Raw genomic sequence first — 12,785 nt, forward strand, 5'->3', positions numbered from 1 at the left:
AGGATAAACTTTCTAGTGGTTATTAAATGGAGCTCTTTTTTCCCAATGAATTGATGTATTCTGAATGAAAGATAGAGTACTGTGCCAAAGTCTTAGGCACACATATATAAACTATGGGTGCCTAGGACTTTTGCACTGTATTTGTCAATGTGGAATGCCGAGTGAGATTGTAAATCTGGTGGATGCAAAGTGTTGGGAATGGTGAGGGTGGAACACTGTGGGAGGGGTATGATACAGGTGGAGTGCAGGAGTGCCCAGGGCGGGGAGGATGGTGCAGGTGCAGACACATGCAGCCCTGAGACACCAGGCAGGGTCATTTGATTACAAACAGTTGCTTTATTGATCATTAGTGAATATCTCTCTGGTGCTTCCTGCTCCCTCCCCTCTCCTGTCCTCTTTTCCCAACCATGTCCCTGCCCCTTTCTCACTCGGAGTCCACAATAGACCTATATGAGGGAATTAGATTTATCATTACTCCCATATGTCATGAAATTTATTTTTTTGCATGAGCAGCAGTACAGTGCAATACATAAAATTGCTATAGTACATTCTAGTTATAACTATGTGCCAAGACTTTTGCACAGTATTTTAGTTGGAAGCAAATTCAATAAAAATGTCTGAGAGAATTGGACAAATACTTTTAAAGAGATAGTATTCCTAGCGTTTGGGGAAGATTGGGATTATTGGATTGCTTTACAATGGGGTTAATAGCTTCCTTCTCAATATCTTCTCATTGTTCAAATGTTAATATACAGATTAGATCTTTAATTTCAGTACAATGACCTTTTTTTACACAAAAACATGATATTTTTGTATAGGAATCAAATTCACATTTGAACAGAATGGCAAAGATACAATTTTTAAGTCAATCTGACAGTGGACTACATGCTCAACAAAAAGGTAGATAACTTGTTTTAATGTTTTGAAAAAATGAGAAACATAACTTTCATTTATATAACATTATATTGTTGACAAGCCAGCATTTGACTTCAAGAACTCTGAGTCAAAGAATGGCGACTGACATAAAGGGAAAAAGCTCCAATATTTGGAGTTTTGCCTTACAGAAAGAAATATGATAAATATTTGTTTCGAGTGAATCATTCTAGCTCCAAGGGATCTCTAGAGCAGTGTCTTATGCTGAACCCTCTTTTCTGCTTCATCAGTGATCATCATAAATGGAATGGTTTATGGCGCGTGGCCGGGTGGTTAAGGCATTGGTCTAGTGTTCTGAAGGCCGCTAGTTCGAGCCTCAGCTGAGGCAGTGTGTTGTGCCCTTGAGCAAGGCACTTAACCATACATTTCTCTGTGACAGCACTGGTGCCAAGCTGTATCGGCCCTAGTGCTCTTCCCTTGGACAACATCGGTGGCATGGAGAGGGGAGACTTGCAGCATGGGCAACTGCTGGTCTTCCATACAACCTTGCCCAGGCCTATGTCCTGGAAACCTTCCAAGGCACAAATCCATGGTCTCACAAGACTAACGGATGCTTATTATTATTATTAGTGATCATCATAAGATCAGATCTGAGGGGGTTGCTGATGATTTCACAGTGGTCAATTTCATTCCCAACAAATGAAATGATCTATGGTTACATACATCCTGATCTAAACAATATGAAGACATGGGCTGATAAGTGACAAGCAACAGTTCCACATATAGATGAATCTCCATCAAGATCTAGTCTAATAGCTTACCCCTGATATTTGGTGATGTTTTCATTTTGAGTTCCTTGCCAGTGTCATGAGGGAAGACCAGAAACTCAACATTACCAGCTACGTGAATATTGAGATCCCTTTATACTGTTGCTATGAATCTTCACAGCAATTCAAACTATTTCTACTGCCTTTCAAAGCCTAAGACAGCAATGTGTTGGTCCATTCTCCATTTGCTGTGGTGAGTGTAGTTACACCAATACTAGAGAAACATGGCACCATCCAAGTCAAAGCAGGCTATTTGATTGGCACTTCATCCTTCACCCTAAATAGTCTTCCTTTCTCCACCATTGCACCTAAAAAGTTAAGGGATATGAGATTAGAGCAGGTAAATAATCTTCTACTGCTCTTATTTGTCATGCTGTATAGCTTCACTGTATACTGTGAACAGGTTGCAATGCAATTACATGCCAAAAACTGGTCCAACATGAACTCCCTAGCAATCAACCTCTATCACTAGATATCCAGGGAACCAGGTGTTGGAACAGTATCACTTAAATGTTCCGCTCTATGTTCTGCAACATTCTAACTCAAAAGTATATAATTATTTCTTTAGTGCTGTTAGATTGAAACACTGGAGTTTCCTATCTAACAGCATTCTGGGAGTATTTTCACCAAAAGAATTACAGTGTGATACATAGAGTTGCACGACACCGAAACAAGCCATGCTCACACACGCATGCAAAACCATGCTGACTCTTTTGAATCAGACTCTATCTTTTCAGATGAGAGTAGATCTGGTCCAGGTGTATATTGCTAATCATTGAAGTAGAAGGGCAAGATGAGAAAACAGTTAATAAGACATGCACAATTTTGGTCTTTATTAACAGAGAGAGGTACAGACTATAAATGCGTGGAGGATGTGCTTAATGTGTTTAAAAATAATGATCTGTCTTCATTTGAAGCAATGTTTTTCCATTCTGGTTAGTGCACTAGGGAAAAGGTGTGGAGAAATTAGAAAGAGGTCCAAAAATCCATTAAAGTAGTTACTGGGATAAGAGACTACTGTTGCAAGGATAAATGAGGGAGACTGGAACTATTTTCTGCAGAGAAAGGTGAGGAGTAATTTGACAGTAGTCTATAAAGTTTCAAGTTTAATTATCATTAAACCATAAATGAATATAGCCAAAAGAAACAGTGTTCTGCCAGGGCCAAGATGCAAAATGCATTACCAACAGCACACTGCACAAGTAGCACACATGCTTATGATTTCAGAAAAACAAACAGTCACAAAGAAGAAAAATATAATAATATAGCCTGGTCCAGCTTGTACTTCCACTGAGCAAGCATCAGAGAGCAGCACCAGTGTCCAGTGATGAGAGAGTTGGACAGAGCTGTACAGAGTGGGTATTATGAGGCAGTTCTCATCAGTGGAAGGGTTGAGGATTTGTAGTCACAGGCGTAAAGTAAGGGTAAGTGGGATTAAGCATATATCATTTGTGGATTTGTGAAATAATGCTCAGTTCACTCCTGATGAAGTGTAACCTAATTAGTACAGATCCCACCTGCTCCAGAAATTGTTGCAAAATTCAGAAATCTAAATCTGACCCCCTTGCACCATCTGCCCAGCTGCACATTCACTTGTCCATTCTTCTCCTTCTGTACGTGGTATTGGGAGTAATCCTGAGATTACTATATTGAGACGTGTTTTTTTTTAACCTCTTATAGCTTCCTGAAATCTGCTTCTAAGGACATTATTTCTCTTCCCACCTGTGAAGTACAATGTTGGCCACGTCTGGTTCTTCACCCCCTCTCTTCAGGACAAGTGAGTACATGAATTTGTGCAGATTAGAACAGAATTTTAAGTAACCAATTTTACAAGGTAGAAGACCAGAAAGGAAAGGATTGGCATAATCAAATTTAGAGGTTGGCTCATTCTTTTCTGCATATTATATGAATTATTAACTCAGCTGAGGATCACGAAGGATGCTTGGGTCAAGAACTGGTTTGGCCCTGGACATTGTCTATGCTTTAACCAAATTACTGAAGTCAATTTCGTCCAACTATCATGTTCACTGTTTTTTCCGATATAACTCTGCCAAAATATATTTTCAAAAGCATCATTTATCCACGCATATAGACTGATTACACTGATTCATATACACTCTCTGGCCAATTTGTTAGGTACTTCCTCTACCTAATAAAGTGGACACTTAGTGTATGTTCATGGTCTTCTTCTGCTGTAGCTCATCCACTTGAAGATTCGACATATTGCGCATACAGAGATGCTGTTCTACACACCACTGTTGTAACGTGTGATTATTTGAGCTACTGTCACTTGCTGTCTGCTTGAACCAGTCGAACCGTCTCATCTGATCTCTCATCAACCACAAAACTGCCACTCACTGGACTTTTTTTTGGTTTTTTGCACCTTTCTCTGTAAACTCTACTGTGTACATACATCTATTGATGCTTCTGGACACATCTTCAGTGATGTTCCTGAAATCATCGGGTGTTTTGTGTCTTTCAACGTCATATAACCTCCTCCAGGTGACCCAGCCGGGTTTGACCAGACCCCAGCTTGTGTGCAGATGGCTAGCTACTTATGACTCCATGGCTCCCCTCTTTTGAGCCACAGCCATCTTGAGGCCCTCTCTGCCGCATTGGTGTTACTGCGGATGGCTCTCATCTTCCTCTCTCCCTTGATGCCCAAGATGCTGAAGGCTCTAGCTAAGGAACCGTTCAGCTGCGATACAAAGTCTGTTGTGTGAAAATCCCAGGAGATCAGCAGTTTTTAAGATACTGAAACCACCTGTCTGGCACCAACAATCATTCCACAGACTAAAATCCTTAGGTCACACTTCTTCCCCTTTCTGATGTTTTATCTGAATAAGAACTGAACCTCTTGACCATGTCTACAAACTTTTATGCATTGATTTGCTGCCACATGATTGGCTGATTAGATATTTGTATTAAAGAGGTGTACCTAATAAATCGGCTACTGAGTGCATACTCTTGTATCCTGGGTTCTGGATAGAAATGAGCTTCTTATCTGCAAGGGTGAGGCTCAAATTCTATGCCAGCTGTTGTGTACAGTTCACTTACTTAGTTCTTTTTCGTGCATTGTTTTTTTTAAGCGCTACCCTTTCTGTGAGTTTCCCACTGATAATGCTCTACACCTGTAAGACTAACTATTAGGGTCCTTCTCCAAATCTGAATCCCCCTGACTTGTTCCACCCAGAGATCGTACTTCTTATAGAGTAAATGCACTGCTGGATCCCTTTTACCTCAATATCAGGTGCATGTTGGCCCCTTTGTGATGATCCTGAAAGAAAGCTTAAAATCTCCAGCAACTCTGGAAAAAGCTACAAAGTGCTTTCTTTCAAAGGAAATCTGTTGATTTAGTAACGGACAGTCACTCTTCTATTTAAACATGAGACATCCTTTTATGAGAGTTGTGATGATTGTCTCTTGACCCCATGATCAAAACCTGTGCTAGTTTTGCTTTGGATCATTGTCAGGGAAAGGGATGGACCTGCCAGTTGTATGACCAAGAAAAGACAATGGAGAGTTTTTTTTTTAACTTTCTGTTTTTGCGTCATGTCTCTATGAACCTTAGTTTATGGGGTATAGATTAGAGAAGTTAAAAGTTCTCTGAAGATTGATGTCCGGTATCTTCTTTTTGTGATTTTACATTTCCCATTGCAGGCTTAAGCAGTGTTCATATGATATCACCAAAAATTAATTATAGTGGTGTCCCTGGGTTATAAATTGATATAGGCAGCTGGGACACAACATCCATGGTTGACACCGACCAACAAGGAGCTCTTCCAATCATATTGGTGCATAGGAGCTTGTGCAATGTCAAACTGCATTAAGGTTTGCTGACAGGGAGCTTTATTAATTTATTCAATATTCTCTTCATTGAAAGGATGTTTCAAGACACTTACTTTTTTTCTCTTGCTTCAGCTCCATCATCTCTTGTTCCCCCATCTCTTACTCCTCAGTTGTTGGAAAAATCAAGACATGTATTATTACCATGTTGTAAAAATTACATAATTTTAGACACCTGTTTTGTTCTGTACTGTACAGCATCTACTGAGTAGTCCAGGGAGGAGAAGTTTTCAATAAGGATCTTGTGTTCTGAGAGCAAAGCTCAGGTTTCTTTTGATTCCACCTGAGTCAGCAATGAAAGATGCTTCTACACAAGTAGTCTGGTTGAGTGACTTTATTTAATCCCAAACTAAAAGATCAAAGAAATCAGCAATTTAAGTGGCTTTTTTGAATTCTTAACTAATAAACTTTATTTGGTTTTTAACAAAAAGAAGGCTCAAGTGAATTTATTTGACTCTTCACTAATAAATTAAGCTCAAGGTTGCATGCATTTTATCGCAATCTCCTGGTCCTTGGTCACTGGGGTCCCCAACACTTTGACGAGACTTGACGTGATAGGTCTCCATGCCGTGATTGGTCATGATCCAGTCAGTGGAGGAGTTACAAAAATCCCTTGTAATATCCTTGCTGTTATACTCTTCAACTTTTCCCTATCTCCCTTAAAAGTGAAAGCAACTCACTATAAGGCAAGATTGTTAATACTTAATTTACTGGAAATGACCATGGGACAACAAGGAAATCATAAATTCTACTTCATCTTGTCACATGTACAAGATTAGATTGTGTATGGCAGTATGTTGCTCTTGTATGCACCACTATTTTGTACTGGTGTGAGGAGCTAAGCATTGAGCAGATTTTGTTTGCTATCTCTGTTTAGTCATCCTTGGTCTGATCCAATGGCTAAAGAGTCATGTCTGACCTTCAGCTAAGTTGACCATAATTTCCTTAGTTGCAGTCATAAAGGAAGAGGTAAAGCACTGAGAATACTGCAGAAAAAAGGAAGAGAATACGACTGTAGAATATTCTAAGATGTTGATTCAATTAAACCTGTGACCATATTTGCAAATTATTTCTGCATTTTATTGGTGACCTACTATTACTTTCAAAGATTTTTCTGAATACCTGATCAATGTTTTTGTTTTAATTTTAATTTGAATCCATATACATTTTATAAGGCTTGTTATTTATATGATACTGAGTCACACAGTGCTGTCTAAATTATATTAAATATTTAGAGTGTTATGCTGCATAACTGAATTGGTTGGTCCTCTTCTATCCCAGCATGAACCCACCACCCTCCCTTGACCTGTACATGTTCGTCTCAACAGCTGAGTGCATGTTGCAAGCCTTAAGTGGACGAAAGGAAGAGATGGTTGTCAAAACATCAAAAGCATGTCAAAACATCAAAAGCATATAAGGTGTACGAAACCCATCATATTCACTAGTAATTTTTCATGAAGAGGTTTAGTTATATTGTACAATACCACTTGCAGTACAGACAGTCCCATTTGATCAAAAACAGTTCATAATGTACTGTTCACCTCCTGCCTTTCTTTTCTTATGGAACTTCCAGTACAAATCTCTTTCCCTGTTCCTCCATCTGGTCATATAGCTTCACCTTAAATATGACTCTGCGATGAGACTTGTTCCATATTTTCATATTTCTCAGGGTAAAGAAATTCTTCTTGAGTTTGCTGCTTAATTTTCCCATTTGCCTATATTAAATCAATGTTTTTAGCTTTGGTCTTCTTCAGAAATAGAAGTAGTTTCTTTGTCATACACAGAAAATACTAGAGGAACTCAGCAGGCCAGGCAGATTTATGGAAAAGAGTCAACATTTGACGTATCAGGCTGAGATCCTTCATCAGGATTTTCTTTGTGCCTAGTTCACCTTCAATCTTTTTACAGCATCTTAATTAATAGATAGATAGATATAGTTAGATATACTTTATTGATCCCGAGGGAAATTGGGTTTCGTTACAGCGGCACCAACCAAGAATCGAGCATAAATATAGCAATACAAAAACCACAAACAATCAAACAACAAATTGCATACTATGCCAGATGGAAAATAAGTCCAGGACCAGTCTATTGGCTCAGGGTGTCTGACCCTCCACAGGAGGAGCTGCAAGTTCGATGGCTACAGGCAGGAATGACCTGCTATGCCGCCCAGTGCTGTATCTCGGTGGAATATGGCCGAAGTCCAACAGTAAAAAGTTCAATATCCAGTCTACAAATACGTTCCTTGTACGTAATATGACCTGGATTGCACCATCTGTTGTTAACCAGAACAGTAAGCCCAACTCTTTTACGCTTACCGCTCTCAGTGCACTTCCGGTCAGCCCGAACGGTCTGGAAGCCGTCCATGGAAAAGTTTTGATCAGGTATGTCCTCGTGCAGCCCCGATCCAGTAAAACACATAACAGTGCACTCCCGAAATTTCTCTGACGCCTGGCTAGCGCCGTGAACTCGTCCATTTTATTACCCACTGAACTCCTCTTCTCCATAAGTCTCTGTTATCTCAACCCGGTCCTCTTTCCTCGCCTTTGTGATCCCCTCTGCATCCTCTGTGTGTTTTCCTCCAGATTTCAGCAGGGGTGTCTGCTGCTCTGCTCGCTAAACCGGCCGGCATAAGCGCAATCAGCTGGTCCCTGGAATAAACAATGCGACCATGCTTCTGTCCCGCTAATGAGACGTGTCAGAATGTAACTATTTCCAGCGCTAAAAACCCAAATAAAACTCTCTCTACCAGCATGTTAGAGAGGGTGCAGCTTCGACGTGTTACCGTGGAAAAAAAAACAAAAAATAATGTAAGTTAAGAAGTAAGAAGAAAAAAAATAAGAATACTGATTGGAACGGCTGTAACAGGCTGCATGCACGACCGGCGCATGCGCACTAAATCACTGCTTCAGTGTGTCTTTTACAGAAGAAGGACCCACTCTGTCCACTATTTATTGTCATTCTTTTGTTCCTACTAACACCTGTTTTGATAAATAGGAGGTAAAAGGCAAACATACAGTATAGCTGATAGGGTTAAAGTTTGGGTCAACACATCAGGTAATGCTCATTAATTTGGAGAGTTGAGAAAAAAAGCTTTCATTGTGATCATTAGCTTTGATTGTTTTTCTCACATCAAGAGAATAATGAAGATCCATGGCAACTCCGGTCCTTTAAACATCATAACTGTGACTGGCTCAAAACTTCATTACCATTTGTTTGTAAGGTGATTCGCCAGATCCACGATTTGGAAGAAAAGACTGAAGTTTGGTTCAGACAGGTATGATTTGGAGAAACAGATAACTGAACGTAGATTATATTTGTAATGTCATGCAACTTATTTCTTTGATAAGGTCACATCTGGGAAAGCAAATTATCAGAGGACACAGGCTGTAGAGATATATTGACAGTTAAGTGAATGTGAATGTCTTAATGTGAGGAAAAATAATAGAACAAAATATTACTTAAATTGGAAGAGACTTCAGAATGCTTTAAAGAAGAATCCCTAAAACAGAAAGATAGCAGGCATATAAAAAGTATTGAGGAGGCTAAATGGAAAATTGGCCTTTCATTTTAGATAGATCAAATGCTGAAGCAGGGCAGTCTTGCTGCATTGAAAGATGTGTTTGGTGTGATCATCCCCTGTGCTCAGAGAAGAGTTTTGATCTTATAGGAGGAATGTACTTAATTTGGAGGCAATTCAAGTAGAATCACTCGAGCTGAAGAAATTGTCTTAAAAGGAAAGGTTGAGTGATTCATCTTTACACTCTGGAGTTCAGAGGAATAAGTGGTTTTGAAAGGCTTCAATATGGTAGAAGCTAAGAGGATTTCACTTAACAGGGAAAATAGAACTGCAGGATTTCTATTCTTCTGGGGGCTTACGGGGTGATAAATAGGATATATAAAGAGGTAGCTATACCCAAGGTGCAGGACACAAAGAACTGGGAAACAGTCAGGAAAGGAAAGGGGTTAAGGATCCAGTGAAGAATATGCCCGTGGTCATCACCCTCAACGAAAGGTATATCATTTTATGTACTGTTTGGGTTGGGGGGATGATTGATCTAACAAGAGGAAAGTCACAGTGGTCTGGTCTCTGGTACTGAGTCTGTCTCTGTGACTCAGAAGGGAAGTGGGGAAAGAGGCATGCTGTGGTGATAGGGGATTCATTAGTTAGGGAAATGGACAGGAGGCTTTGTGGGTGAGAACAAGATTCCTGGTTGGTACGTTGCCTGCTGGGTGCCAGTGCCTGAGACATCTCGGATCGAGTCCTCTGTATCCTCCAGTGTGAGGGTGAACAGCCAGAAATCATAGTCCGTGTAGGTACCAATGACATGGGTAGGATGAGTTACGAGCTTCCGCAAAGGAAGTTCAAGGAGTTAGGTGCAAAGTTAAAGGGCAGGACCTACAGGTTTGTGATCTCAGGTTTGCTATCCATGGCATGTGCTAGTGAGGCCAGAACTACAAAGAAGATAACAGTTTAATTCGTGGCTATGAAGTTAGTGTAGGAGGGAGGGATGTTTGGATCATTAGGCTCTCTTCCAGGGAAGGTGGGACATGTGCAGAAGGAACGGTTTGCACCTGAACTGGAGCAAGTCTAATATCCTAGCAGGAAAGTTTGTTAATGCTGCATGGTGGGGTTTAAACTAGAGATGCAAGGGGATAGGAACCAAATTGCCAGAACAGTTACTGGAGAGTTGCGGAGGCAGATGTTGGTAAGACCTCAGACAAAGTCAGGAATCAAAAATTTGAGCATGGTGCGACTAGTGTCCTGTGTTGCGTCTATTCTAGTGAAAGAAGTATTGTAGGACAGGCCGATGAGCTCAGAGCACAGATAAACACCTAGAACTATGACCTTGTTGCCATTAGGGTGACTTAGTTGCAGGAGGCGCAGGACAGGCAGCTCATTTTTCCAGGGTTCTGTTGTTTTAGACCCAACAGAGCAGGAGGGATTAAAGGAGGAGGGTGGCATTACTGGTCAGGGAAAATGTCATGACAGTATTCTATCAGGACAGACTGGAGAACTCAACTGGAGTCTTCACTAAGGAGGACATAAATAATCTTCCGGAAATAGTAGGTGACAGAGGGTCTAGTGAGATGGAGGAACTGAGAGAAATACATGTTAGTAGGGAATGGTATTAGGTAAATTGAAGGAATTAAAGGCAGATAAATCCCCAGGGCCAGATGGTCTGCATCCCAGAGTGCTTAAGGAAGTAGCCCAAGAAATAGTGGATGCATTAGTGATAATTTTTCAAAACTCTTTAGATTCTGGACTAGTTCCTGAGGATTGGAGGGTGGCTAATGTAGCCCCGCTTTTTAAAAAAGGAGGGAGAGAGAAACCAGGGAATTTTAAACCGGTTAGCCTAACATCGGTAGTGGGGAAAATGCTAGAGTCAGTTATCAAAAACGTGATAACAGCACATTTGGAAGGCGGTGAAATCATCGGACAAAGTCAGCATGGATTTGTGAAAGGAAAATCATGTCTGACGAATCTCATAGAGTTATTTGAGGATGTAACTAGTCGAGTGGATAGGGGAGAACCAGTGGATGTGGTATATTGGGATTTTCAAAAGGCTTTTGACAAGGTCCCACACAGGAGATTAGTGTGCAAACTTAAAGCACACGGTATTGGGGGTAAAGTATTGGTGTGGATAGAGAATTGGTTGGCAGACAGGAAGCAAAGAGTGGGAATAAACGGGACCTTTTCAGAATGGCAGGTAGTGACGAGTGGGATACCGCAAGGCTCAGTGCTGGGACCCCAGTTGTTTACAATATATATTAATGACTTGGATGAGGGAATTAAATGCAGCATCTCCAAGTTTGCGGATGACACGAAGCTGGGTGGCAGTGTTAGCTGTGAGGAGGATGCAGAGTGACTTGGATAGGTCAGGTGAGTGGGCAAATTCATGGCAGATGCAATTTAATGTGGATAAATGTGAAGTTATCCACTTTGGTGGCAAAAACAGGAAAACAGATTATTATCTGAATGTTGGCCGATTAGGAAAAGGGGAGGTGCAACGAGACCTGGGTGTCATTATACACCAGTCATTGAAAATGGGCATGCAGGTACAGCAGGCGGTGAAAAAGGCGAATGGTATGCTGGTATTCATAGCAAGAGGATTCGAATACAGGAGCAGGGAGGTACTACTGCAGTTGTACAAGGCCTTGATGAGACCACACCTGGAGTATTGTGTGCAGTTTTGGTCCCCTAATCTGAGGAAAGACATTCTTGCCATAGAGGGAGTACAAAGAAGGTTCACCAGATTGATTCCTGGGATGGCAGGACTTTCATATGATGAAAGACTGGATTGGCTAGGCTTATACTCGTTGGAATTTAGAAGATTGAGGGGGGATCTTATTGAAACGTATAAAATCCTAAGGGGATTGGACAGGCTAGATGCAGGAGGATTATTCCCGATATTGGGGAAGTCCAGAACGAGGGGTCACAGTTTGAGGATAAAGGGGAAGCCTTTTAGGACCGAGATAAGGAAAAACTTCTTCACACAGAGAGTGGTGAATCTGTGGAATTCTCTGCCACAGGAAACAGTTGAGGCCAGTTCATTGGCTATATTTAAGAGGGAGTTAGATATGGCCCTTGTGGCTAAAGGGATCGGGGGGTATGGAGAGAAGGCAGGTACAGGGTTCTGAGTTGGATGATCAGCCATGATCATATTGAATGGCGGTGCAGGCTCGAAGGGCCGAATGGCCTACTCCTGCACTTATTTTCTATGTTTCTATGTTTCAACCAATGAAGCATTATGGATGGAAATGAGAAATAAGAAAGTTATGACCATGTTAATGGGGCTATGTTACAGACCATCCAACAGTCCTAGGGATTTAGAGGAACAACTTTGTAAAGAGATCGCAGATTGTTGCAAGAAACATGAGGTTGTTTTAGTAGGTGATTTTAACTTTACACATATTGACTGGGAATCCCATACTGTAAAAGGACTAGATGGAATGGAGTTTGTCAGATGTGTTCAGACAAGTTTCCTTCCTCAGTACATAGAAGTCCCAATAAGAGAGCATGCAATACCAGATCTGCTATTAGGAAATGAGACAGGCAGGTAACAGAAGTTTGTGTTGGGGAACACTTTGCATCCAGTGACCACAACGCCATTAGTTTCAAAGTAAATAGGCAAAGAGATGAGTCTGGTCTGTGGGTTGAGATTCTAAATTGGAGAAAGGGCAATTTTGATGGTATCAGAAATGATTTGGCTATTGTGGATTGGGACAGATATGTTA

At 40.9% G+C, this 12,785-nt stretch overlaps 1 protein-coding gene across 7 annotated transcripts in view; it reads left to right on the forward strand.

The window, feature by feature from the left end:
* ccdc178 (coiled-coil domain containing 178) overlaps positions 1 to 12,785 on the forward strand; it is a 365,844-nt gene that overhangs the window by 2,297 nt on the left and 350,762 nt on the right. For 6 of the 7 annotated variants that reach the window (XM_072259449.1, XM_072259707.1, XM_072259587.1 and 3 more), the window contains exons 2-3: positions 3,381 to 3,477; positions 8,684 to 8,823. In XM_072259449.1, the coding sequence (XP_072115550.1) occupies positions 3,435 to 3,477; positions 8,684 to 8,823 (183 nt within the window). In that variant the 5' untranslated portion in view covers positions 3,381 to 3,434. Of the gene's footprint in view, positions 1 to 844; positions 901 to 3,380; positions 3,478 to 8,683; positions 8,824 to 12,785 lie in introns of those variants that run through there. The other variant, XM_072259498.1, reaches the window with a different exon arrangement.

Source organism: Mobula birostris, chromosome 1 (assembly GCF_030028105.1).
Source record: "Mobula birostris isolate sMobBir1 chromosome 1, sMobBir1.hap1, whole genome shotgun sequence".
Classification (NCBI taxonomy): domain Eukaryota; kingdom Metazoa; phylum Chordata; class Chondrichthyes; order Myliobatiformes; family Myliobatidae; genus Mobula; species Mobula birostris.